The 27,602-nt window shown below is 40.4% G+C and overlaps 11 protein-coding genes across 11 annotated transcripts; 3 read left to right on the plus strand and 8 right to left on the minus strand. All coding sequences in view use genetic code 12, as the record gives it.

Annotated features, from left to right (window-relative positions):
* Nucleotides 1-876: 876 nt before the first annotated feature.
* On the minus strand, nt 877-2,037 carry PSN45_000714 (alpha-ketoglutarate-dependent sulfonate dioxygenase; the record flags this gene model as incomplete). The annotated part of the gene is made up of 1 exon (XM_006688108.2): nt 877-2,037. The coding sequence occupies one exon, from the start codon at nt 2,035-2,037 to the stop codon at nt 877-879; it is 1,161 nt and encodes a 386-aa protein (XP_006688171.1).
* Nucleotides 2,038-2,924: 887 nt separating this feature from the next.
* Nucleotides 2,925-3,575, minus strand: PSN45_000715 (uncharacterized protein; the record flags this gene model as incomplete). The annotated part of the gene is made up of 1 exon (XM_006688109.2): nt 2,925-3,575. The coding sequence occupies one exon, from the start codon at nt 3,573-3,575 to the stop codon at nt 2,925-2,927; it is 651 nt and encodes a 216-aa protein (XP_006688172.2).
* Nucleotides 3,576-4,443: 868 nt separating this feature from the next.
* MRPL51 (mitochondrial 54S ribosomal protein mL43) lies at nt 4,444-4,866 on the plus strand (the record flags this gene model as incomplete). Its single annotated transcript, XM_006688110.2, has 1 exon — nt 4,444-4,866. One exon carries the CDS (start codon nt 4,444-4,446, stop codon nt 4,864-4,866), a length of 423 nt encoding a protein of 140 aa, XP_006688173.1.
* Nucleotides 4,867-4,966: 100 nt separating this feature from the next.
* Nucleotides 4,967-6,619, minus strand: MUP1 (methionine permease; the record flags this gene model as incomplete). Its single annotated transcript, XM_006688854.2, has 1 exon — nt 4,967-6,619. One exon carries the CDS (start codon nt 6,617-6,619, stop codon nt 4,967-4,969), a length of 1,653 nt encoding a protein of 550 aa, XP_006688917.1.
* Nucleotides 6,620-7,452: 833 nt separating this feature from the next.
* PHR1_1 (DNA photolyase phr1) lies at nt 7,453-9,078 on the plus strand (the record flags this gene model as incomplete). Its single annotated transcript, XM_006688111.2, has 1 exon — nt 7,453-9,078. One exon carries the CDS (start codon nt 7,453-7,455, stop codon nt 9,076-9,078), a length of 1,626 nt encoding a protein of 541 aa, XP_006688174.1.
* Nucleotides 9,079-9,118: 40 nt separating this feature from the next.
* Nucleotides 9,119-12,715, minus strand: PSN45_000719 (uncharacterized protein; the record flags this gene model as incomplete). Its single annotated transcript, XM_006688112.2, has 1 exon — nt 9,119-12,715. One exon carries the CDS (start codon nt 12,713-12,715, stop codon nt 9,119-9,121), a length of 3,597 nt encoding a protein of 1,198 aa, XP_006688175.1.
* A 406-nt stretch (nt 12,716-13,121) lies between these two features.
* PSN45_000720 (uncharacterized protein) lies at nt 13,122-15,227 on the minus strand (the record flags this gene model as incomplete). The annotated part of the gene is made up of 1 exon (XM_066157504.1): nt 13,122-15,227. One exon carries the CDS (start codon nt 15,225-15,227, stop codon nt 13,122-13,124), a length of 2,106 nt encoding a protein of 701 aa, XP_066013601.1.
* A 4,350-nt stretch (nt 15,228-19,577) lies between these two features.
* Nucleotides 19,578-19,919, minus strand: PSN45_000721 (uncharacterized protein; the record flags this gene model as incomplete). The annotated part of the gene is made up of 2 exons (XM_006688114.2): nt 19,578-19,808; nt 19,866-19,919. 2 exons carry the CDS (start codon nt 19,917-19,919, stop codon nt 19,578-19,580), a joined length of 285 nt encoding a protein of 94 aa, XP_006688177.1.
* Nucleotides 19,920-20,001: 82 nt separating this feature from the next.
* On the plus strand, nt 20,002-20,682 carry TVP23 (Golgi apparatus membrane protein tvp23; the record flags this gene model as incomplete). The annotated part of the gene is made up of 1 exon (XM_006688858.1): nt 20,002-20,682. The coding sequence occupies one exon, from the start codon at nt 20,002-20,004 to the stop codon at nt 20,680-20,682; it is 681 nt and encodes a 226-aa protein (XP_006688921.1).
* A 980-nt stretch (nt 20,683-21,662) lies between these two features.
* On the minus strand, nt 21,663-24,686 carry VPS41 (Vacuolar protein sorting-associated protein 41; the record flags this gene model as incomplete). The annotated part of the gene is made up of 1 exon (XM_066157505.1): nt 21,663-24,686. The coding sequence occupies one exon, from the start codon at nt 24,684-24,686 to the stop codon at nt 21,663-21,665; it is 3,024 nt and encodes a 1,007-aa protein (XP_066013602.1).
* A 346-nt stretch (nt 24,687-25,032) lies between these two features.
* COG3 (Golgi transport complex subunit 3) lies at nt 25,033-27,534 on the minus strand (the record flags this gene model as incomplete). The annotated part of the gene is made up of 1 exon (XM_006688117.2): nt 25,033-27,534. The coding sequence occupies one exon, from the start codon at nt 27,532-27,534 to the stop codon at nt 25,033-25,035; it is 2,502 nt and encodes an 833-aa protein (XP_006688180.1).
* Nucleotides 27,535-27,602: the final 68 nt, after the last annotated feature.

A 27,602-nucleotide genomic window follows, 5' to 3' on the forward strand; every position in this document is an offset into this window, starting at 1 on the left:
TGATACAACTCAACGGATGCGAACGAATATGCAATAATTATTGCTGCACCGCCGCACACATTATGTCGCATTATGTCGCAGAATTACTCATCACGAACATCTCAATTGTGGAAGGATAAAGAACTTTCGTTGCACAAAGGAGGAGGTAAAAGCATATTTTAATACTACGCTCAAATGGTTCCCACAAAAGTATGAGGTTGTAGAGAGAAACATGATTCTCCTGGCATTGATCTTGAAGCTCATGAACTTTGAGGCAGATTTATAAGATTGAATTGAATGTCACCGACATAGGGTTAGTTGCTACCCAGTATTATGCTATGGTCATTTAATGTCAAACCACTGATCTTTCTACTGATAAAATCATCCCGATAACCAAGGAATAAAGTATTTTCATATGATGACCTTGAGGATGTCATTATTGGTACTGTAGCAATGACAACGGTTTTTGACTTGGTAACTAATAATTGAGTTCCTCTTTGGTTTGCCCTCGGAAGAGTTGTTCGACAACCTCTTCAAGATCCATTGTAATTATGGAGCATTTATGACTCCTGCCTGATTCAATATCTCAAGTAATTATAGAGATGAAATGAAGAGATGCGTCAGCGAAGGAAACAATTGGGCAAAAAATGATGTATTTTTAGTTCGGTGAAACACTAACTAATCAAAGAGAACCCAACAGTCTACATTTTCCAGCAGTATTGGAATTTAGGTGGTGGGCCACCTTTGCGATTCACCCGGTTTGGAAGGCCAGTTTTCGCAGCTACAATTTTAATCGGCTCTAGCTACTTGGTGACATTCAATAAATTATCTAAATAGTGGTACAAGGGAGTTGAATTGTATTGGAAGAAAGTCCATGTTAAGGTGCCACATAAGCATCTATGGGTTCAAAGCCCTCTCTAATGCCTCACCCACGTCTCCAACCGCATAGTCTTCCTTGTTCAAGTCAGCCAAGTCCTCAACTGGTCTTTCGGCCTGAGGAGCAATTCTAAAGGCATGACGAGAAACAGGAGTGTCCCAGTCGATAATGGCAGAGTGTTGCGTGTTTCTGTTATCCCATACCACCACTGTCTTGGGTTCCCACCGAGCCCGCAACTGCAAGTCATGGGATTGCTCGATATGCTTGTACAAAAACTCCAACAAAAAAGCCGATTCTTGCTCCTTCAACTCAACGATTCTACGGGAAAATGGCCGGTTAATGTAGATGTACTTCTCCTTAGTGGCGGGGTGAACTCTAATCAAGGGATGGATATTAGAAACTGGTTTTCTACGCTCAACTCCTCCCTGAGTTCTAGAGTTTGTGGCCTGGTCTTCGGAGGTATGCAATACATGGAGCCCGTCCAACCGCTTTTGGAACTCGGGCGACAACCGCTTGTAGGCTTCAACCACATCGGCGAAAATAGTATCACCTCCCGAGTCTGGCCCATCCAATACCGAAAAAAAAGTGGTTCCTGATGGCTGCAACTCATAACTAATGTCTGAGTGCCAAAGTACCGCATGGGTTTGGGAGCTAAACACCCTCTCAAAGTCGCCAGGAGTGGCCCTTCTGTATGTCACATGTAAGTCTGGGAACCCTCGTGGGACACCTCCGGTGGGGTGGATGTGCAAAGGCCCAAAGTGCCTGCCGAAGTCCACTGCGAATTGAGGGCCTTTGTCGGCGAAATCCTGGTCCCGAAACACCACGACACCGCGTTGTGCAACAAAAAGCGCCAACTCGTCTTTGCCCTTATCGTCCAACTGAGACAATTGGATGCCACGAATCTCTGATCCCATTTTTGGGGTGATTTTTTGATTGATAAATTCCCTGTCTTTGGGGAGCAAGTTGGGAAACTTTGGGTCGGCACGGCACCCGGGGTCTTCATGTTTGAAAAACTTCAATGGGGGGAGCTTATCGTTAGGATTCCAGGTTGGCAAGAATTCCGGGTACTTGGAAGTGCTTCTGTTTTCGGCACTAACAACTAATGTACCATCGTTTAACATCTCGTCGACTCCTTTCACAAAGTGCATATCATAGTTTCCATACTTGACGGCGTTGGACATTTTGTGTAAAGAGATGAAAAACCGGAAAGGAAAGTAGACGGGTTAGGAGAGAATTTTATAACAAACTACAGTGCATAGGTTCATGCACATCTACTTTAAAGAGGAAAACAAACCCATCCTGGATTTCAACTTTCCGGGGTCTATAAAATTTGGTAGACATTTACCGTGAGGGGTGCACGGTCTCCGACTGTATCCTATGGGTGTGCATGGTTCTCTGGTAGATGCTTCGGGTTAATGTTCCCATCAGGTTTTAGAGTTATCGAGATCGGAAGCGGAGCCTAAATGGGATACTCATCTTGCGACAACGCACGTGCAAATTTGGGACCAGTGCGGTCGGACATACGATCCGGGAAGGTCTTCATCCAATAGATACCAATTCTGAGAGCAAAAGTTGCAAAACATGCAACAAATATTTCAAGTCCCACAGTTTTGTTGCTTAGGTGAGATAAGAAATATACATACAAGATAGGTATTATAGAAGATACCTAAATATCACAAAGATAATATAAATAAGTTTCTCCACAGGCTGGCAATCGGAGAGCTTAAAGTCCCGATGCGGACTAATTTCCGGAGCGGCTGCCTCTCTATTGGCAAGTCCCAACCCTCACTGGCTGATAGTTAACTATGTACTAAAACAGTAATGCGGTGCATTGTGGAAAATTTGCACCAATGCGTACACAGTTAACTATCAAGATTTCAGGTCAGCTAGTATTTACTATAGGATAAGTGAACGCACAGAGATGGCGGTGGACTACAACATAGTTAACTTTGTAATATATTGGTATATTTATCATGCTGACAATCATGTTCGATCGTCTAAGTAATTGTCCCATCCCATGGGTGCAAAATAGTGCAGTCATAAGTCGTAGTATGTTCTCATAAGCTCATCAGCTCCGGAAACTCAGGTGGCAGTTGTCAACACACGTCACCACAAACTGAGGGGTAGGGTTCTGTTGTTGTTTGGGTTCTGGCAACCGTAATGGTGGAAGCTTGATAGGCATCTCATCCATCGTAGGAGACCTGGGACTGGGATACGAGTGGTACTTCGGACTCGAGTATGCATGAAGTTGTGGACTGGTTGAGCTCATGGTGGCCACGGTCAGGGCACTCACGGTCAGACAGTCGCTGCAATCACTTGATACACTGAGCTTTCTGCCATTGAGGGCAATGATGTGGTCCTTCTCGTCTCTCACCTTCAACTGGCTCAACACGGGCCAGCTGCAGTCCAAGAAGTTCCGACTACATCCCTGGCACTTTCCGTTGACGATGTTTTCATCACACTTCTTCTTCCTCCTTCTACAGGTCAAACATCCTGTCTTGGTACGGGTCTTACCTGAAACTGGAACAGCCGCCGTCTTTTTAGCCACTTTAGATTTTTTTTGTTTTCCGGGGTGTCGTATGGCTAGGTCCACCACTTGTTGGTATGATCTATAGTCTGTCATAGATGTGTCGTAGTTGAATGAAAATTTTTTAATGGCGTCTTGGGGGTATTTAAGGCCACCAACAGTGACTAAGTCATATTGATGTGTTAATTCCATGGATGGTAACAGATAACGAGGAAACCGCGGGTGCGCCGTCTGTGGATGCCGTTTGCGAATTTTAGTCGGGGATGATTTACCCTTTGAGGAAACGGCAATTGGTGCTCGCGTGAGTGTTTTCTGGCTAAACACCTGGCAACTTTTGATAGTAGCTTTAGAAATCTCGTGCTAGGGAAATAAATGTTGGTGTACAAACCTTCGTTTCATAAAATCTAGCCGGTGATAGCATTATCTTGGTGTATGGGGCTCAAAGTAGGTGCTTTAGCTAGAGTTCATCTCTCTATAAGTTTCTTTTTCGGTGAGCAGTACTCAGCGCAAAGTGACCGGTGTTTCAAATCTTTGTGACGAGTAAAAAGGACTACTTGACATAGGAATGTAGTACATGGATATGCTGAGCTGGGGAAGTTGACTCTTTTCGTGACGGGGTATGGGTTCTGAAAGTGAAATTAGATTTTTATTCGAACTACTTTAGGTGTTTTCGCAGCCATATTTAAAAGGATGAGTAAAACATGTATTGAAGGGAATGCTGGAGTAGTCAAAGATGGAGGTAAATGTCTTGTCGGATACAACGTGTCGTGAACAGTTTAGGGATGTTTGAATTTTTTTGGATAATCTATAGCTTCTGAGGCATTCTGCGAGACCATAGAGTCAAGGGTAGGAACCAGTTCAAGAGCTTTGCTACTCTTCGGCAATACACTCGTACGACAGGGTTGTCTACCAAGAGTGTATGTATCTACTTTCTGCCTTTATCCTTTCCAGAGTGTCCATTTTTTTTGGTGTTTAATTCTAGTCTCTCATCATCAACCTTTATTCGCAGTCGCACATTTCTTGTCGCACAATCCACAGTGAAAAAGTTTTAATTCCACCAATGCCTGTTAAACCTATATTCAAACCCTCGTTATTAAGAAACGGCTTGGGTACCTACGTCCAACCATGCCATAAGGTAACCATCCAGTACTGCAACTGGGGAGGCTCCTCTAAATCAATCAGAGACCTCTTGTCCACAGGATCTATCAACAAATTTGCTCTGGAAAATTTGAATATCTTCGTGGAAGTTGTCAAGAAGTCAGGCCATCCAGTATTGAAGTTCGACTATAGTCACGACAAACAAGATAGTGTAGAAGTTAGGAATAAGACCACCACAGAAGTGTTAAAACTTTTGTCGGACTATTCACAGAGATCTGGAAATGAGTTGTTCAAATATAATCACAAAGTGTTGTCTAACAACGAATCGGTGAGAGGCGTTTGGTCTCCAATGCACGAACATAAAGGACACAGGTTCAAGATATAAGCAAGCATAATACATAGGCAGGACTCCAAACGCTTAAATTTGTACATAGAGAATACACTACAACTGAAAAATTATTATTTGGATTAAACTATTAACTGACTTACTGCTCTTCGAGAATGTCATTATTGTTCTCATCGTTGGACACCTTGTAGAACTTATTCCTCCAAAATCCATCGTCACCAACCACTTCCTTCGACACTATCTGGTAGTTTCCAAAGTGGGGCAACAATTTGGCCCAAACCAACCAGTACACAAATCCAATACCAAAAACACCCCAAGTGACAACTGGGTGAATCCAGTAAGGTAAGTCATTATAGACGTTTTGGCCATCGGAAGGAGGAATATAAGGAGCTATGATCAAGTATAATGAACTCAAAGCGAAGAAAATGGTGATTGGAATAGGAGATCTGAGTGGAGGGTTCCATTCAATAACACCTTTTCTCTTTTGGTAATGCAAATATAATAAACCGAATGCCACAAAGGAATTCACCACATTTAAAGGATAGGAAATCAAGTTCAACACAAAGTTGTAAGCATCTCCAGGTGGTGGAGCCAACATGGTGACAATACAGACGATCCAGTGTTCAGCCAAACCCATGAATGGAGTTCCAAATGGTTTGGAAGTAGCCCATAATCTAGAAATTGGTAAACTTCCTTCTCTTCCCAACTGTTGGATGATTCTTCCTTGGGAGAAAATCACCGACATCACGTTACCCAAAGCAGACAAAGCAACAAACACAGAACTAGCCTTTTCCGCAGTGTCTCCGAAAGCATACTTAAAGAAGGTAGCTGCCAAGATTCTTCCTGAACCAGCAATCTCTTCTTTTGGAACCACAGCAAAGTAAGCGATGTTAGTCAACATGTAGAGAACGGTAAGCAGCAAAAAAGCACTTGGAGCTGCCACCTTTAACACTTTAGCTGGGTTCTTGGCTTCACCCAACGCATAGTTGGCATTGGAGTATCCCACATAAGACCAAATAACATTATACAAAGCATTCACAACCCCGTATCCAGTTGGAGAAGAACCCTCAAACGCATTGGTGAAGTTACCGGTGGGTTTGAAATGGGCTGTTTTAATACCACCTCCCAATGCCACCCATCCCGTGACGGTGATGAACAACACAATTGTAATTTTGAAAATCCCTAAAAAGTTTCCCAAGTACAAACCAGCCTTAACGGAAATGGCGTTGACCAAGAATGCAAAAGTGATAACTCCCACACCAATACCTCTAGAGTTCCATTGGGTGACTTCTTTGCCTGCCGCATTTAATAAATATTCACCAACAACGACACTATTACCCGCTGCCCATCCTAAAAAGAACACATATGATCCGTACATGGTTGTAGCCAAGAATCTTGGCTTCTTGTAAACGAATTCGAGATAGTTTTTCTCTCCTCCATTTCTTGGAATGGCCAGTCCAAATTCCATATACACCAACAACCCACTAAAGGCAATTAAAGATCCACCAAGCCACATCATTAAAGAGGTTCCCACACTTCCACTTAAGGTGAAAATAGTGGAACCTAACGAGAACACACCCGAACCAATCATTCTGTTGATACACAAGAAAGTGGCAGAGATAAACCCTATTTCCTTGGTGTTCTGGTCGATTTGCACCACCGCACCATGGACTGAAGAATCAACCGATGACAAATCTCCATTATCATCATATTCAACATCTTTGGTTTCCTTAGAGATTTCCGTCTCTTTGGTGATCTGGGGTTCTCTCGACAAGAAGTTGGAGAAAGCCATTTGTCTAGTAATGGAAAATATTCTAGGATAAAGGGTACCTTTTATAAAAAAATTTGCTTCCTACCTTTTTAGGCTGCAGCTTGTAAGAAAATAACTTGCAGAGAAGAACCGGGTTCGGCTTACGCCCTCGGAAAGGCCACATCATTGCATATTAGCACGTGCGCAGCCCCCACAGCCTACCCGTGAATGCCCTCGGAATACGAATGTTTGCAGCCGGCCATCGCGCAAAAAGAAACTTATAGCTTGTGGGCTTGCAGAGTCCTTGAAACCAACTCTAGGCATTAACTCCACAATTTCTAACGCCGTATTGGCGAAATTTCTATGTATATCACCCCATTCAAGCTCCATTATTAATAGAGTTGTTAGGATTTGGTAAAACCTGTTCATCTTATGCTAAGCCCTGAACCCTCCCGTCTTCTAAAGGGTTCAACCTGTTTTGAACGCGAAAGTTCAAACATCAGGAACAGGCGTTTTCCCTCTGCCCCGATGAGCATCCACAGTTTTAATAAGGAAACTGTGATTTTATAGTTTCATATAGGGCGAAAAATCTGGGATTTGCTGGCATTGAACGCCTTACAGGCTGTCCCGAATATATACACGCTCATCTTCGATCGTCGATGTGGCTTATTGGGGAAAAGTGATGAAAGAAATAACTTTCAGATCATTCGGCTACCGAGATCTTTCATTCTATATGATTGCAATTGTATACACACAGACCATTGCTAATTGTTGCAAAAGGGAAGCAATTGAAAGACTGCGAAGTAGCAACTAAACTATTTTGATTTTTAAACATAGAGCATCCCCAGGCTTTTACCCTCCGCCTTACATTCTCTATGTCTTCTTCAAAGAGACAAAAACTTGAGCCTCAGTTACCCCAGTTCCACAACAAATACTACCCGTCGGAAATTACCGACAAACAGGTGGCCCAAAGGTACCTCAAGGATGAGAACAAGCCAATCAACGTGTTGAATGACATTCGCATTCATCAAACCAAAAGCCTTGAGCCAGGCAAGGGGGTAGTGCACTTGTTTAACAATGACTTGAGAGTTTCAAATAATAAGGGCTTTTACGAGGCTGGAAAGCTCAAGGCGGACTTTCAAGTGCCGTTAATCGGGCTTTTCGTGTATTGCCTTGAAGAGCTATACTGTCACTCCATAAGTAATTTTCAGCTCAGGTTCAAACTAGACACTTTGGATGTGCTCCAAAAGTCATTGGGTGAAAGGAATATCCCTTTGGTGGTGTTGAAGATTGACAGAAAGGCAGACTATACGGAGTCAATCAGTAACTTTATGTCGTCAAACCTGTTTAATCATTTGACAGCAAATATCAGTTACGAAGTGGATGAGTTAAGAGACTTTGTGCATTTACATCAACAGGAGAAGTTCAGCTTCCTATCATTTCACGATACTTGTGTAGTAGAACCAGGGTTGTTAGCATCAGGTAAAGGAACTCAGTACTCGGTGTTCACGCCTTGGAGTAAGGCTTGGAACAAGTATGTTAATAGTCATTCTATCGACGATTTTCCCGCCCCTGAACCCAATGCCCCCTCAGCTGCAAACAAGTTTGATTATGAAGCTCCTTTGGTTCCAAAGAACAAAGAGTTGAACAGCGTGCAATTGAAAAACTATGAAAATTTGTATGAACCAGGAGAATTGGCTGCAAACATTAAACTACTGGAATATCTCAAGTCAGAAAAGATTATGAAATATGAAGAGAAGCGTAATCAGCTTGACGAGGATGTAGGATCACATATCAGTCACTACATTGCCAATGGGAGTTTGAATTGTAGAACTATTGTCAAGGAGATCCTTAAGACTGATTTGTTGAAACAGGTAGATCAAGGAAATAAGAGTGCAATCCAGTGGGTAAGACAAGTTTCTTGGAGAGATTTTTATAAACATGTTCTTTGTAACTGGCCTCATGTCAGCATGTTTAGGCCCTTCCATTTGGAATACTCTGACATCAAGTGGGAGTATAATCAAGATCATTTTGATGCATGGTGCAAGGGGCAAACGGGATATCCTATTATCGATGCAAGTATGAGGGAATTGAATCAAACTGGATTCATGAGCAATAGGAGCAGAATGATTGTGGCCAGTTTTATCTCCAAACATTTACTTTTAGACTGGAGATATGGAGAACAATTCTTTCTGGAATCCCTTATCGACTGTGATTTTGCATCCAACAATGGAGGTTGGGGATTCAGCTCAAGTACAGGCGTTGATCCTCAGCCTTATTTTAGAATTTTCAACCCTTACTTGCAGTCAGAAAGGTTCGATCCACATGGTCACTATATCAAGAAGTGGGTTCCGGAATTGGCTGAGGTGGATGAAAAAGACATTCATCAGCCCTACTCAAAGAACAATTATTCAACAATAAATGACTATCCTTTTCCCATAGTTGAGCATAAATTTGGCAGAGAAAGAGCGTTGCAACGATACAAAGAAGCCAGATACTGAAAAATATAAACGTGAATTGAATATAATTAACGATTAAAACCTAGAGCAAAGTCTCAATCAAACCTTTAGCAACTTCTAAATTGTCCTTGCTCCCTACCAAATAGATATAGTTACTGTTTTGGTCAGATGCTCTTGGAATAGTGATCTGAGACTTTGATTTTTCTCTAATCTTCTTGACGGTGGATCCACCAGGACCAATCACCTTAGAAAAGCTGGATGGCTTTGATGAATAGAACCAAGCACAATGATCAGCTTCTTGAGCCAACTGTAATCTGTGTTGTAAAAATTTCAATGCTTTGACAGTATTTTCCTTTTCACCCTTCAATCTCCATGGAATGATATTGGCACCATCAACAACTTCACGTTCTTGAATAATAAATTTGACCTTATCATCATCTGTAGGCAAAGAATCTTCTGGTACCTTAGGGAAAGAGGCATTAGACAATTTTGATGCTTTTCTAGTCAAGTTATCATGTCCAACATCAACATTAAAGTTAGATCTGAGGGTCCTGAACACTTGTCCTCCTTCACTGACAAACCAATGAAGGTTTTCTGGGATGTCGATGGAATCATTCCAGTCATCCTTGGTCAACTCCTGAATCTTGAGCTTAGCAGCTTCAATTTGCTCTGGTAAACCACTTACCTTCACAACAGCAGAGTCATCATTTTGTCTTGGCACTTCAATCGAAACACCAAATTCTTTTTCTAAAGCTTGACGAGTGGATCCAGAAGGTCCAACAAGAAATCTTTGTTTTTCTTTAGGAACCTCAACCTCAATCAAAACCGAAGCTTCCTTTAATGCAACTAGATCGTTTAATTGAGAAACAATCTTGTTGACAATTTCCTTGGGACCTTGAGAGTTAACCAAGTTTGATCCACTTCCAGCGTTTGGAAGGTTCAACAACTTATGGTACTTATAAGGAGGTAAAGAATCCCCTCCTGCAATGCTGATTATTTCCCTCATTTTGGAACCATTCTGACCAATAATATCTCTGTGATACTTGGAGTCAACTTCCACATCAATAGAAACAAAGTTTTCAGCTTCATCAACGATGCTTTGAATTCTACTGATGGCTTCTTTTAAGGCAGATTTAGAACCGGTCAATTTAACTTCTACCACTCCCGTTTCCTCTTCTTTAACGTTGTCTCTTTTGAATTGATATTCAACTCCGGTTGCATCTGCTATATCATTAATGGTTTCACCAGACTTACCAATGACTCTTGGAATAACTTTAGTTGATATTTCAATGGTCTGTTCAAATCCATTTTCCTTTTCAAACCTGTAAAATTCCTCCAATTCATCTTTAGCTCCAGCAACAGCCTTTGAAGGTCCTTTAATAGTAACTTCATCCTTGGTTTTAGGAGCATCAGGAGAGTTTGAGCTCAATTCGATAGCACTAGGGAATCTTATTCTAACTCCATATTTGTCTTGTAATCTGTTGATAAATTTACCGTTGGCACCAATCAATCTTCTGTGGTATTGGCTTTCAATCTTGATTCTAACAAGGGTTTCATCAGCCCACTTCTTGGACAAAGATACAATCTTAGCCTGACAAGATTCAACATTTTTTTTGATACCAGTAAGAGCAATTTCAGTCTTCTTATTTTCTTTCTGGTCCTCTTCTTCGGCAACATCGATCCGCACACCAAATTCGTTTACTAAGGAGTTCAAGAATTGACCATTTTTGCCAATTAATCTCGACAATGTAGTGGATGGAATGGAAACAGTGGAAACATATTTATCACCATACTCTTTGGCATCATTAATAACTCTTTCAATAGATTTTTGGACTGAGGCCACTTGGGATTTCAAACCATGAATATGCAATTTATCTTCGGACTGGATCTCTCCATCAAAGTTCAACTTAACAGCAACTGAATGTGGCTCAACCTCACCAATGATGGCATTTAAGGTTGTGTTACCACGACCAGAAACGAACTTTTGGATTGAACCAGGGACTTCCAACACCACTGTCTCAAGGTCGGATTTTAACTCTCTCAAAGAGTTCAATGCAGCATCAACAGACTCGAAAGCTTCGTTGATCTTTGAAGTGTCTTCGAACTCGAAGTCTTCGGAGTCTTGAACAGAACTGTCATTTGTGAACAAGGAGATTCTGTTATTCAAAATAACATAAGTGATATTATTCTCCTTAACCAAGCTATCGATGGCAGAAGGGACCTTAGAAATCAAGAAGCTGTCGATATCATCGATGACTTTCACGGAATCTGGAGCCAACTTGTTCACGGTCGAAACAACTTCCTTTTTAGCAGCTTTGATATTTTCGTCACTAACTTCAGCTGAGTTGACCACAAACTCAATAGGAATAGAAGTTATTGTAGCAGTATCCAAAACAGACTTGGAGGGAGCGTTGACAACAACGCCGTGTTTGAGACCAACTTGGTTGAAGAATCCTTGAACTTTCAAGAATTCAGCTACAGCACTTACGTGAGGAATGTTACCCTTATGAGCCTTAGACATATCCAACACTTCAATTTTATATTGTGAAGTGGTTTGTCTGGCTTTCTCTTTGGCCACAGGAATTTTAGCCTTCTCACCAATAAATTGAACTCCAGTTCCAAGCAACTTAATCAAGACATTTTCTTCCTCTAATATCTGGTCAATTGGTAAGAATTGGTGCTTCAACTTCGGAATTGGAACATCTTCAATGACAAGCTTAGAGGCTAATTGTGCCAATTTTGAGTTGATCTCATCTTTGGCACTCAAAGCCAATTCTCTTTCACCGATGATAGTAATGACGTTCTTTGAAGATTTAAACTCAGGAACTAAAATATCCAATTCCTTGAATTGTTCATCAATAAAATCTTGCAAGAATTTCGCAGCAAAAGGCTTGACGGTTTCATCAACTGAGATCTTGATGGACAAGTTCTTGGTTTCGTCCTTCACTATATCTAGGATTCTTCCCTTAGCCAACTTGCAGCCTTCGGTATCACCATAAATGACAATGGTTATGACCTTATTGAAGATATCGTCGTTCGATGCATCTCCATCGACAAATGTTTCTTCAGCTCCAATCTCAATCTTAACTTCAGATTCGCTAATAATGGGCCTCAAAACTTTACCTTGAGGGCCAATAATTTTAGCTCTCAACTTGGCAGGAACTTCAAAGCTGGTAGATACAGGCTTTGTCAATTTCTTAATAACCAATCTTTTGGCCAACTTAACATCCTCTGGCTTACCAGTAATCAAGAAGGTTCTCCTTTTGGTATGTTGAGAAGTAGTACATTCAATACTAGTCTTAGTCTCAGCTTTGACAGTTGTCAAGATTTTGATAAACTCAGGTCTATCCATATTCAACTGGTCATCAGCATCCAAAGAAAAAGCTTCTTGAATAGTCGAACTCTTGAACTTTCCGTTGGAACCAATTGAAGGACTCTTACTAGCAGTAGCACTGCCTCCAAGTCCCCAAGAAGCACCTACAGAAGCAGTAGTATTGGGTTTCTTGCCACCTCCCAATGTGGGGAAAGCGGACTCATCGGTCAAAGAAGGAATGGAAGCTGTCAATGATGAAACACCATCGTCAACGTCACTATCGGAATAATCATTGTAATCCTCTTGGGAAGCCTTATTGGCTTGGGCAGCAATACGGGCAGCAATAATTTCAGCAGGAGTAGACATGGGAAACAGATCTAGAAATAAGGAGGGAAATCACCAAAAAAAAACACTAAACACAAATGGACACCACACTGATTCCAAAATACAACTTTTGGTAACGATTTAAGAAAGACAATGGGTGATACAGAAAAGCTTAACCACTGGATGACGATCTACCTGGTACAAGCTTTAAACGGGGGTAAGAGCTTAGGGGGTAAGCTGGAGAAAAGCAGTTATTATAAAATGCCACTTGGAATCGACAGATATGAAAAATTTGGATTAGATCTGTGGTGTTGGCAGTTGTGAGAAATTTTGGCGGTTGGGCATTTACACGCCGGAATCCGGATTTTTCTCGTAAATTGATTACGAGAATAAAGACAATAGGAAATAAAAGAGTTTATTACTGTAAAGGCTACTTGTTCTATTGACACTAAAGGGTTTCATACAACAATTCACGGACACGATATTCTTCGTTGGCACTTTCAAAGTCTTCCCAGTTCCCAATGAAATCGTCTCCTCTCACTATTCCTGGCAAAGTCTTGCCGTTGGAATATCTTCTCCAGATTTTTTTGGCTTCATCGTCAGTCCCCAAGTCACGGGCGGTGAACTGGATTTCATTTGCTTTCAAAATTGTTTGCAATCTGTTCGTTTTGTGAATGATTTGCATTCCTCCAATCAAAGACGTAAAGAGATATACTGGTTGAGATTCCAAATGTTTGCGCAATTCTTCGGGAGAGACGTCAAAGTCATCGAAGTCATCATCTTTGATGTCAATGGCCTTGATTTCGGTAACAGGAACGGTTTCACTAGAGGTCTTCTCAGATTCTTCAGCTACTTCAATCTTCTTGGTTAGGTCATCTGAAACTTCTTTTGACTCTTCAATTTTGGTTACTTCTTCAGAAACTTCTTTTGACTCTTCAATGGATACTCTGTCGGTTTGAGCCTCTTCTACCGCCTGTCCCACGTCAGATTTTGTATCCACCACAGATTCTTCCTTTTCATCAGAAGCAATCTCTTCAGGTTCCTTGTCCTCCTGGATATCTCCTAAGTTTTCTTCTTCTTTTGGTTCAATTTCTTCCACATCTTCACCCTTTTCTGGTTCAGTTTTTTCTACCTCAGTGCCAGTAACCTCATCAGATACTTCTTCTGCCTTAGGTTCTTCGCTGGTTTCAGGTTCCTCCTTTTGCTCGTCAGCAACTTCCAATTCTTCTGATGTATCTTTAACTTCTGTCTTCGTAGGAGCCTTGATGGCCTTATCAACTAAGCTATCAAAGTTATCGATAGCCGAGTACGGGTCTTCATTGATCAAGGCACCTTCTTTATACAACTCTGCGGGATTGGCATCGTTTTTTTCATTCTGATCGAAATGGGGTTGTCTTGACCTTGATCTTGAAATCGATCTCAAATAATCAGTAGAGTAAGCACTGGACTTAAACTGATATGGGGTTGAAGGCTCACGCGAAGGGTTATCTACATTGAAGTTTGTGTAGTCCCCGGTGGTTAACAAAGAATGTTCTCTAGATAACAATTGACTTTGATACTTTTCATTGTTAATCTTTTCTTCCTCAACAGCAGCAATCGACTCACCCATTGTTGGTCTGGATTGTCTCGATCTTCTTTCATCACGCTCTTCCTCAATTGGTTTATTGTAGTCCGGAGGTAATTCATACTTGGAAGGATCTTCATCCTTAGTGTACTTATAAGAATCACCTCTAGCCAAATGAGGTCTCAAGCCTCTCGATCTGGATGTTGATCTCGACCTTGACCTGTCAACGGACTCAGCTCTGGTATCCTTAAAGAAGTATGGAGAATGGAAGCCTTCCGGCCCACCTCTTTGACCATTTTCTACCAAAGGTAACGGGTTGAACAGCAGTTGGGTTTTAGCCTCAGGTCTCCTGAACTCCTCGTTTTTCTCTCTTCTGGTTTCCTTAAGATGAGGATCTTCACGCTTCACCTTCGCCAACAAGTCTTCGTGGTTCTGGATCTGGTTATTCAATTGGTACTCGGATAAGTTAGGGTTCGAGTAGTCAGCTTGCGAATAAACACTATTGTTGTTGTTGACGGTGTCATCAAGCAACGGTTGGAATTGGATACTAGTGGTAGTTGACGAAGGAGGCACTTGCTTTCCGGCAGCTTCAGTTGTATCAGCAACAGAGTTGATAAAGTCAACACTCTCGTGGAGTACATCGGACTTTTCGGTACTGGTAGTTTCCACTTGTTCTTTCTCGTCGACACCTGGTGGAGATCCGGAGTACTTAGCGTCGTCTTTAACAGCACCTTCTGGGTCCAAATAATCCTCAAAGTTCTCTTCAGATGCAATCAATGCTCCTTCTCTCATCAAATCATCCAAAGAAGCGGTGATATCCTTGCTGAGTCCGGATTTCTTAGCAGGTGAACCAGACGACTTGACCCCTTTATATTTCTCAGGGTGTATGTAATTGTTGTGGGGAGAATCATCTGCCGACCGGACACTAGATCCAACTAATGAGGGAGATTCAGACTTTTCAGCCTTTTCTAATTGCTCTTCAAAATCCATGATACTATTATGTGGATAATGGGTGTGTTTCAAACAATGATTTATCGTTGATTTGTGTTTGAGGTGTTGCTTGAATCGCGAGGTCTCCTGTATGTACCTGATTGCGAGTGATTAATATTATTTACAATATTATTGGTTCACACTGAAGGGGGAAATTGTGCGTTGGGGAATATGGGGGCTGATGAAGAGATATAAGGTATGCGAAGAAAGAGTGGGACGGAGAGTATTATTTAAGGCGCTTTTGCGATGATATCGGACGGGAGGTCAAATTGTCTAAGGTGTCGCACGACGGAGCGATAATTAAAACGAATTTTGTAAAAAGTTCACCTTTTTAAAATAAGTGAAATTTGCATATTTCACGCGTGAAACGATTGTATATAAGTTCATATTCTTTTTGCAGCTATTATAGGAGGTCTACAAATGTCCGAACACCACCACGTTATTTTCAAACTGTCGTTTTCTACCCTGAAACAGTTCATTACTCACAGCCAACTAATTGCACATGCAGCTTGTTCCAAGCTGGAGGCTGTCGCATGTTCATTTTCTCGCGCAATCGGGGTCGCCCCACGTCCATAATTAATTTGTATCTATCTATATCACATACTAGTTGATAATGACCGCTGTACCTCCAATACCTTACAGTCCTAAAAAAGAACCCAAAGTCGAATTTATTCCATTTGATGGATTGAAGTTCAAGACGGTCTTTTGGGAACATACTGGTACCTATAAGGGTAGAATTCTTTTCGTGCACGGCTTTTCAGAGGACTCCCTCATATATACTGAATTTTTTGACAGATTGTCCGACTTGGGATTTGACATCTTTTTCTTCGACCAAAGAGGAGCCGGAGAAACCTCTGATACCAAGGATATCGGAAAGACCAATGAAGCTCATACTTTCAACGATTTGGACTTCATGATCAAAAAGAACCTTGAAATCACCCCCCACAAAGATGACAAATTGATTTTGATGGGCCATTCCATGGGAGGAGGAATCATATTGAACTATGGTATCAGAGGAAAGTATAAGGAATACGTCAAAACCATCATTGCCACTGCACCAGAGGTGTTACTTCATCCTTCGACATCTCCCAACTTTATATTGAAAGGATTTGGAACTTTTGCCAGCAAGTATCTCCCTAATGTAAGAATCGATGCAGGATTGAACTACGATTATATCACGTCTAACGAAAAGTGGATCAAGTACATTAAAGGACATAACAAGAAGTTTTGGATCACTGGACCTTTATTCATGGGTATGTTAGAAAGAGGTGAAGCTTTGACTAAAAGCCATTATGTGGCCAAATTTGACCCCGATATCTCTTTGTTGGTGTTCCACAGTAAGAATGATCACGTTAACTGGTATGAGGGTACCAAAAAGTTTTATGATTTATTGAATGATAACGTGCACAAGGAATTGGTGTCCTTCGATGATGCTCAACACAGTCTTTGTATTGAAGTGGACAAGTATGTTGATCAATTATTAGAGAAGATTGTAGAATTCACATCAAAGTAAATGCTTGTGTGCTTAAGGTGTGTTCATATAGTTTGATGTTTATTTAAATTGATGTTTCCCTCTAAGTGCATACATTAACCCGAAGTGGCTGCGACAGTTCTTCCGGTGATAGGAAAGCATATTTGAATAATCTCTAGCTATTAGGATCTTTTTTTACGTATTAAAGGTATCAGTCAAATGGGAATCAATACTACAACAAAGATAAGCTCTTCCTAGAAGAAGTACCCATTTTAAAAAGGAGATCAACATCAATTAGCCTCTGCGGCTCTCTCACTGCCGTTCGCATCTCAGAAAACCGAGATCTGGTGATATTTCTACGATTGCATAAACCAAATATTGCAAAATAAACATGCAGTAGAAGCAATCGGCATGGGTTATACGATCAAACAGAAGATAGATATATGCCTTCAAGCAGAAGCCCACCCCAATATGACACAAGCTGAGCTTGCACGATGGGCGAAAGAAACCTTTAACAGCCCTACTCAGCCAAGTCAAACTACGATTTCTAGGATTTTGAGCAGTAAAAATGATTTGGTGGCTTCCAAACAGACAGAGTTCACGTTGGTTAGAAGGCGTAAGAGACTGAATCCCATACTTCGACAGATTTTGACCGAGTGGGTCACTCAATCTATTTGGGAGAAACTCCCCATGACTACACCTATTATTCAATCCACTGCTAATGCGATATGGACACGTTTACCAGTGGATGTGAAGAATGGAGACGGTATTTTTCGACTGAAATGGTGCTATCAGTTCACAAAGAGTCTTAATATCAATTTAACGGGATCTGAGGAAGATATCGCTCAAAATTTTGGGTACAAGTTGAATAAGATTTGGCTTTTAGATGATAAGATCGAGTTAAAAACGTATCTTTCAAACTTGATTGCTAGGGACGGGTACGGCCCCAAAGACATATTTACAATTGATGAGTTTCAGCTATTTTACTCGCTGCCCTTGGATCAAATTTTTGACATCAATTCCATTGATAAAGGATTGAAACAATCTTCGAGCTCGACTGAAAACTCGTTAACAATTATGCTTGGAACTAATTTAGATGGTTCTGAAAAGTTGACTCCATTGATCGTGGGGAAACATGACAAATTTGATGTCTCTCAAAGTTCGGTAGCGTCTTTGAAGAACTTTCACCGCAGTTATTTGGATACTTCGGCTCATGCTCAGGTCAATCTTATGAATAAGATAACTGAAACCTATAACATTTTTTACAAAAATAATATCAATAAGTGGATCACTTCAACCATTTTTCACAACTACTTGCTTACTTTGGAACACAAACTAGCAAATAATTCTCCTGGTCGGAAGATTTTGATAATTCTTGATGATTCATCTACTCACAGAATCCTCAACTTGAAGTTCAACAACATTAAATTGATATACCTTAAGAATAATACCAACCACAAGTCTCCATTCAATTCGCTATTCAATGGAGTGAACTTCGATTACTGTCCCATGAACTTTGGAATTGTTCATGAGTTCAAGGTCCTTTACAGATTACAACAATACTTAGAGATGATCAACATCCAGCAAAGGCTACATAAGCAAGCCCAAAAAAACAATATGAACTTTGGTGTCGACTACAAAATCGACTCCAACTCTTTAACTACAGACGTGCTTTCCGAATCAGATTATGCCATTCCGCTTGTGAAAGCAATTGAGTGGATTAAACGAGCCTGGGAGTCAATCACTCCAGAAAGAGTTTTATCAGCTTGGCACCGAACACATTTAATTAACATCCAGAAAACCTGGCCCCAGGACTCAAAATTAATCTTGATGTTGGGCGGCGGTACTAAGTCTTTGGATGCGTCTAAGGGCTATATGAAACTCGATGAGATTATGAAAAATCTTAATGTGGTACTACCTTGGACAACTGATGAACTATTGGGCTTGGTTAACGAAAGGTCCAAGGCCACCTTAAACTATATTTCCATTGATGAAATTGTGACCAGTTGCCTTCTGGAGTCGAGTCTTACTCATGAACACGATACTAATGATACTGAAAACAAACCATCAGCTGATGATAATTGGGTGATGAGCCAAATGCTCAATCCATCGTTGAACGAATATAATGACTTTCAAATACTTGATGATGCCAACAATGTCGACACGGTTTCACGTACGATTAGAACTGATTCAGGGCCACTAATACCAACCATGAACAATCTTGACTTGGCCCTAATTAACCCAGTCGATATCCCTACTACTGTCACAGAAAAGAGAGACAAGTTCAGATTGGGACTTGATAATAACATGTCTATTAAGGCATTACTAACAGCAGCTGACGAGTTGAGAGATACCGAACCTTCACTTAGGCATTTGGAAAGTTTTCCTAAAGAGTCACAAACTCAACTCTTGAAGCATAAGCTCTCTCACGAAATACAAGGGTCTACAGATGGAAAAAAAAGAGCCTGTCATATCCCTGCAGTAACTCCAAGCAGTCAATGGAATGACTCTTTACCATCTTCTGCCTCCTCATCTCCGTATAGTGGGCCTGTACAGTTCCCAAGGGTATTCTCAGGTATAACCTACAAGTCTTCTTCTGTCAGCAATCTTCAGAACTACGGTAAAAGCTTCAACGATAAAGAGCTCCTCCAGCTGATCATTAGGATTATCGAGGCTTCACAGACAGGATACTTACCGCTTCTGAAAGATGCAGTTGAAGATTTGAAGACTAACTTGAAGACGATTCAAAGTCGACAAGAACACAAGAGCCAACACCAGACATAAAAAATAAGTAGCTACTCACATCCTTCACTCCGAATGTCATAGCAAATATAAACAAGTATATTTCATCATATGTACAGTAAAAATCATTAATAGACCTAAGCTTCTTCGGTGATACCCAACTCTTTGGCTCTTTCCTCCAATCTTCTTCTTTTCTCTTCCCTCTCCCTTCTAATTCTAGCTATTTCTGCCTGGATTTCGTGTCTTTCTTTGGGGATTTGGTTCAAAGTGGCAGGATCAGGCCAGAATCCTGGTAAGTTAAACTTCTCATCTGAGTTTATACCTGAGTATATCATCACCAAAATAGGGGTAAAAAGGTAGAACCCAAACTAAAAAGTTAGTATATTATGATTCTAAAACGTCTCTGCACCGGCTTTAGTACATACCTTCCCTGTTTCCAACTGGGTTCTGGTTATTTTGCTGATAAATCTGTTAAACATGTTTTATCAAATTTTCTGACGTGATCGCGAAATCTCAAAACGCTTATTCGATACGTTTCTCACTAAACACACATAAGTCAGCATGTCTGAATACACGCCAATTGAGCTGGATGTGTCGAATAACAGAGGACCCGCATACACAGATACTGCCACTGGAAATATGGGAACCGCTCCATCTAATACCAGTGAATGGACGTGGGCTCAGAAACTCAAGGAATCATCTCACCCGGTAGCCTTGTTAGCATTTTTGTTCTTCAGAATAGCTCCAATGTTTGTCTATATATTTGGGAATTTTTTCATTGGGTTCATCACCAAAAAGAACCGGTTCATTTTGCATTTCATTGTATTGATATTGCTTGTGACAGCCGATTTCTGGAACTTAAAGAACATTTCGGGGAGGCTATTGGTAGGTTTAAGATGGTGGAACGAAGTGAGCCAAACGTCCCCAACTTCTGGAGAATTTGAAAACGTATGGGTGTTTGAGACAGCCGACCCCAATAGATATATTAATCCTATCGATTCCAAAGTTTTCTGGTTCTTGTTGTACGGGCAACCGGTTGGATGGCTATTATTGGGAGTATTAGCGATCTTAAAGCTTGAATTCTTATATTTAATCTTGATCATCATTACTATAACATTATCATTAACGAATGCCGTGGCCTTCACCAGATGTGACAAATTCGGCAACGCCAACAATGTTGCCACCAGTATCTTTTCAAAAGCAGCTGGGTCTTTTGTTTCCAGGTTTAATCCCTTTGGCTAATGCCTGAAGATGCTCCGAAGTCTCTTCATATGGGTACTGCCATTTTCTAAACTAGTCGGGTTATATTCAATGTACACTATTCCATCACCATTATAGATCAGTGACTCGTCAAGGTCTGTGTAAGTCTTCCTCGTCTTTATCACCCCTTCACTAACTCTTTTATCGAATTCACTTTGGTATAGATTGATATTCAGACTCCCCATTACAAGTGTTGGTGGGTCATCATGGTGACTAGAAGATCGTTTTATATCCCGTTGGCCGTCAGCAAGATCATTTGATTTTTGGTATTCTTCTGTTATATAAGCATTCTTATCTGCCATACCCTCAGGAACTATCGGGATATCAATATTAAGAGAATTTAGCGGATAAGGGGAAGTGCACCTGAACCAGTGACCCAGCTTGTGGGGTGGGGTTGGGGACATAGTCTGATGGGATCGGTTTTCACGCATGATACGCCGTGCAGAATATTGAGATGAACCGACTGGCAACAGTGACACAAAAGTGTCACTGACGGCAGGGAATAAGTTTATCTCTGTGGATAGGGTTGGAAATGGCTCAACCTCGGCTCTGATTCTCAAGGGCAACGGGAACCTATGGGGAGGAGAATGGCCAAAAAACTGTTCCAAGGCCTGGTCTATCATGTCGTCTGAAGCTTGTGTCTTTCTGTAGAAAGGCGTGAATGCTAAAGGATTATGGAACAGGACGCTGGTAAGATTCCGCAATGTATTCTTGTATTTTCTCAAAGAGCTTGTGGTTGATTTTTGTCTTGTTGCAAACGGTTGCAACAAAACGTTTTTGAACGAAAACCGCCTATCAATGGCTGCAAATTCTTCATTCACCATGGTCGGGTTAACTTGAAACATCTCAGTGGAAGAAACAGCCATTTCTGGTTGGGGTTTCATGACTCTTGTTCTTGTAGTATCAAAATAAGGGGAAAAAAGTAAACTATATTTGTGGATTCCTCACACCGAACACAAAAATCATAAATCGTCGTTAGCTGATTTGGATTTTAAATAGTTGGTGAGAAACTGTAAATGCTCAAGTTTCTTATCAAGATTAGTGTACGCAGTTACAGCCATGCCTTGAGGAAACATTTCAGACTGGGACTTGAAGACAGGATTGGAATCAAGAGAATCATTATAGAATAAAATTGTTTGGAACTTTCCAATGAGCTCTTTGAATATAGCATCATTTGTTTCGATTTCATATCCTTTAAGTAGGTTTCTCCTGTAGCCTTTAGAAATGGCTTCAGATCTACCGTATATCAACTTCAAAATCAATTGGTTCATGAGGTAATTCAACTCGTTATTTTCGTTGATTTTTGAAACACTATTCTTCAATCCTTCAATCTTAACGTTGTTTGGAATACGTTTGAGAATCGAGATTGGATCATAAAATGGATTGGACTGGTCATCAGCAGTCTCAATCAAAGCCTTGATGAATGCGGGTCTGGTCATTGATTCATCTAACAATATATTCCATGCCTCTCGATCATTCTGGTGCTTGGCAAAGTTGATAGCTACTTCTGGGTCATTTAATTTATCGATAATTAATGTCAACGCCTTTTTGTTCTCTCCAATCTTACCTAAAAGGTACACAAGCTCTTCAATAAAATCAGATGACTCACATATGCTGATGGCCAAATCAATGTCATAGTCACTGCTTCTCATCAAGAATGGAAGGAGTTTGGGTCTATCAAATTCAGAATATAACTTGACTCTCTCATCACCAAAACTTGAGAGCAAAAAGTCATCAATATCATTCAACTTCTCCAAATAAAGGTAGTTTATAAACGTCAAGTGCTGCTGCTCCATCAAGTTGAAAATCAACCTAGTATTTAATTCGTGTCTGTGGTCAACCAAAACTTGAATCACATCTCGTAGCTTATTCTCTAATATTTTCAAAGGTAAATTGTTGTACTCATCATCAGAGAACTTCAATTTAATGATCTGAGGAATATCGGACAAGAAGTTAGTCAAAAGGTGGTTATCAGCCAAAAACATGAATAAATTAGGATCCTTCAACTTCATTAGATGTTCAACAGCCTTTTGAGGTTTATAGGTCTTCACATAAAGATCAGCGAGACATTTCCGAAGAATGCTGGATTCAGAGCCCTCAAGAGAAGTCTCCATCAAACTTTCAACTTTCTTTGAATCATAAAGTTCAACATCCCATTCGCTAATCAATTCGACAGTTTTGCTCACATTCTTTCCAATCCAGTAGGAAAGAATACTATCATAAATTGAAGCCGATAAAGAAAACTTTGGAGACCTAGGAATAACTTCAGTCAATTCTTTAATATGATTGGCTTGGATGAATATAGAACTCCAACTCTCCCATTGCAGAACCACATTCTTCACGAAGTCTTCATCATACGACATAGAACTGCTACTATTATTAGACTTTACAGTTTTTGTTGTGAGAATGGTGCTTCTAGTATCGCCATCAGGTAGTTTGTCTTCATCTAAGAACAAATATTCTGCCAAAAGCTGGGAAGCAAGTTCCCAACCGTCGTCTCTTACCAAGTTATCCACATGTTTAAGACCCAAGTTCAAGCGCTTTTCAGGACTAAGTAAATGTTCACTTATTTCCCATGCGTCTCTATACCGATCGTGACTAATGTACCAATCGAGCCTATCATTTAATTGGACTTCTTGAGCGATAATCCCATCCTTTGCACTGACAACGAAATAACTGGTACTGTCCAGACCAATATGACGGTGCAAGCTATAGTCATTCAATCCGAGATTATCGATATTCTTCATGCCGATTTCTTCCTCGAAGTCAACCTCACCATTCAATGAGTTTATCAATTTCAAGTCAGGATAATTGAACTTTACCTTTTCATCACCATCGGCAGTTGGAGGCTCATAAGACAATATCATCCAGTAGTCATCGGTAAAGCTCGAGATCCCAGCAATTAAACTGTCCAACTTAAATACATGTTCTATCTCTACCTTTTTTTCTTGAACAGCTCTAAACGAAATAGTTGCAGCTGAAGGGAGAATCCTCGATTTATTTGAAGCCATTTCACTCTTATCTTCAGAGGTCCGAATAGACACACGTATGCACCAGATGTAATTTGCCCAGCCAATCAAAACTCTATCCATCTCTAAAGAGTGAACTCGAGGCCAGTATAAGTCACTTCTAGGGGAGTCTTCTGGCTTGTCGATTACCTTGATAACTTGTCTAGCTTGGGTATGGAAAATAGAGATTCCTTTATCGTTCATCCATAGCAAAATGTCATCAACGGAGTGGATAGCAACGATAGGACCGTTGTTCTCGTCCAACACGATATCAGACCGTTGTCCGAGCCAATTCTTACTAGAATGAATTACCTTACCTGCCATTCCTCCACTAACAAAGCTTCTGGTTCTTGAGTAGTTGGGGTCAAGTACAACAGCATGAATAGGTCTTTTGAAATCATAGGCTATTATATCCTTTTCGTCTTTGATTGACCCAATGACAATGGTTCCGTCCATTGATCCAGAAGCAAAGAACTGCCCATCAGTATATATAGAAAGAATAGACGCTCTATGGGCCTTGAAAGTTCGTATGGTGGTGAAATTAGGGTCGGTGACATGAATTATACCCGAGTGGGTAGCAAAAATATAGTAATCATCGTGAATATTACAACATGAAACAGGGTCTCTGGAGAAGAAGTTAGGCGGGAGACCAGTTATTCGGGAATACTTCAATTTAGGAGGTTCATCTTCTTCATCGATGCTGTAGGCATCTATCTCTTCTGTTCTTTGTATATCAGCTTCGCCAGGAACGTCATTGGAGTCGTCCTCATCACTTCCATAGGTCGTTTCAAAGGTTGTGTTCCCTACCGTGTCGTTATCATCATCTGTTTCTGGAGCTTCTTCAAGATGGCTTGTATAAGTTGAAACAGGTTCATTAATGCTGACAGCAGTATCTTTTGTACTATGAAAATTCCTGTTGGCTTCTTCAATGGGGTCTTGACCCTGTTGTTCATCTACGTCTTCTGTATTTGCTTCCATTCAAGTATCTTTAGTTGTAGAAAACATATCGCGAACTATTTTTCTGTCGTTTGATTTTGGTAACTGATGGTGTCTGCAACAGGAGGAACGCTAGTACAGTGTGACCCGAGTATCAGGGCATTGATTTTACAAATGGATGCAGAGAGGAATGATATCGTTCTCCAAGAGTTGGATGATACCCATTTGTTCATTGTGACTGACAAGGTTCCGTATGTGAAACAAGAGTTGAACCAGATGCTTTCAAAGAACATCTATAATCCATTCGAGGAGGATGGTGAGTAAGTGGAGACGATCAAGAGACATTTACTACGACAGTGATGTACTTTATTACTATTCATGAGGTAGATTATTGGGTTTGATCAATGCTTTTCCTAGAACTTTGCTCGCCAGGAGACAGTGTGTCACCATTTGGGTTGAGGTAGATTGATTTGCCATCGTTGATGTTGGCAGGAGGATTCATAGCATCGTCAATGTTGTTGGAAGTACTTTGCGTAACGTCATTAACGTTCGTTTCTCCTTCGTTGACAAGTTGATTTAATTCCTCATCAAAATTCAATAACGGCTGGATATCTATTAAATTATTGTTCAAGGAGTCGTCGTTTAATAATTCATCCACAATGTTATTGAAGAACACGTTGAATATCTCCGGTTCCATTATGTCGTTTAAGTCCACATTGGCATGTTGCAAGGAGTTATAGTAGTTTTGATAGTAGTTAGTGAGGATTTCAATAAAGTTGTTGAAGAGAATTCGGAGAATGTTGGAGTCATTGAGATAGTTGATAATCTGGAGTTTGAACTTGGGCATAAACTCGTTGACATTGACTTTGAATTGCTTGAACCCTTCAATGGCCTGTTCTTCGTTGGTGTTGGGCCCTGTCAATGGGTCAATAACGACATTAAGGTACTCAATCAACAATTCATTAATGGTATTGTTGATCTCCAACTCAACTTCCAACTTGGCATCCATCATATTGTTTATGACCTTGGGGACTGTCTTTCTGATCAAGTTAAACCAGCCATTTTGATTCAAGCTGATCATTATTTCTCCATTTTTAATCAAATTATACAATTCGTTCAAACCACTAGTGAAATCCAATGATGTTTCGGTCCTGACAAACTGGATATCAAAATTGTTCAACTGGTACTTTAAGATAATAAGATTTTTTAAGAAGAACAATTTGGAATCGACTTTGCCTGAATACTTGAGACACAATGCAGCAGCGGTCCTCAATATTTCGATACAACTGTGGACAATGTAATGAGCTATATCGTCAAAAACCACAGAGTTTATAAGTTCGTAGATGTTAGAAAGTATCGTCAAGGCCTTTCCTAATGGCAAATACAAATCTTCAAACAAATTGTCACTGAATTCTTCCTCAAGGGTGTTTTTCGTCAGTTTCTTGTTTCCGATGTTCAAATCTTCTGGAGTCGGCTTGTATGGAACAAGCTTATTGTCAATATACAACTGGATCCGAAATATGAGTCTTGATTGACAGTCATTAAGGATAGGTTGGAATACTTCTCCAAAGTTTATTTCATCTTTGTTTGAATCTGGATAAGAGTCTTCTTCAAACTCATAGTAGTTTTGTAATAGGTTTGTCAACTGACATAATAAACTTATGTTTGATTCCTTAAGTATCCTTTGTCTTATAACGTCATAAAATGGGTCGATAAGATTCTTAAAAAAGTCGTATAACTGGGAGTATATGAATTGAGGAATCGGGGTTTCTTCAAACCCAAAAAGCTGCTTGAAGAGTTTAAACTCTCTATTCAACAGCTTCTTGATGACTGATAAATTATCCTGAGTGTACTTTACGAGTTCAGTAGAGTTGATCTTGGACAAACTACCAGAGTAGTTGATCAAACCCAACCTAATTCTGAAAAAGTTGTTTAACACTTCGAGTAACAAACCCTTATACTCTAACTCATGCTTCTCTTCTATTCTGATGATGAATATTTTGATCAAGTTCAGGAAACTGTAAAACTCTTGGTTATACTTCTCAATATAACTTTCGAATTCATGGTATACTGAAATTGATACCAAGTCTTCATTAGAATTTACTAAGCTCTCCAACTTTCTCAACTCGTTATTGAGATAATCCTTTACCAAAGTCAAGTATCTTGTCATACACTGTCTAAACTTTATCTTGTAGATTTCGATATTTTTGAAGTAGATGCTGTTCACCTTATCGTTGCTATGATTTAAGAACTCCAAGGAACTACTCAAATTTTCCAAAATTTTCTTGAAGGACTTTGATCTTATCAACCTGAAGTTATTGGGTGAGGACAACTTCTTTGTGATCTCATCCAAGTTCTCGAAATTCTTCAAGATTAAGCTGACAGACTCTGCCTTCTTATTCAAGTCCTCTTCTTTCTTACTCAATTCCGTTGCTTTAGAATTGAAATTTTGGGTCTTAGAAGTGATGGCCTGATAGTCCAAGTTTATATCTTGCAACTGGATCAGCAAAGAATCTATATCAGTTTGAAAGTGGTTCAATTGGCTCAAATTGACATTCAAGATCTTGAGAAAAGTTTGCACCTCATGTTGACTCAACTGGTTGATTCTGTTTACACGATCAAAGTCGTACTCCACCGAGCCACTGAAAAGTTCCTTTTCAAGAACACCAGCCCATATCTTGTCGAAGTCGGATTCTGTGAAGGGATGGAGGAGATGTAGATCTTTGGGCAGCTTGTTGAACATTGGAAAGGATTTCGATCTGACCACCAGCGGGCGGGACGAGTCTCTAACAGAATCATCTTCCGAGGAGCCATTTGACTCGTGTTCATTGAGATGAGGTCCGTCCAGCGCAATGGACTGGACTAAAGACTTGCTTCGAGATCTGGCCATCTAGTGGTCAAAATTACCAGCGGTGCAAAGTATAAGCGCGATTCGAAGTCGCGAACATTTTAATTTAT

Source organism: Yamadazyma tenuis, chromosome 1 (assembly GCF_029203305.1).
Source record: "Yamadazyma tenuis chromosome 1, complete sequence".
In the NCBI taxonomy this organism is placed as follows: domain Eukaryota; kingdom Fungi; phylum Ascomycota; class Pichiomycetes; order Serinales; family Debaryomycetaceae; genus Yamadazyma; species Yamadazyma tenuis.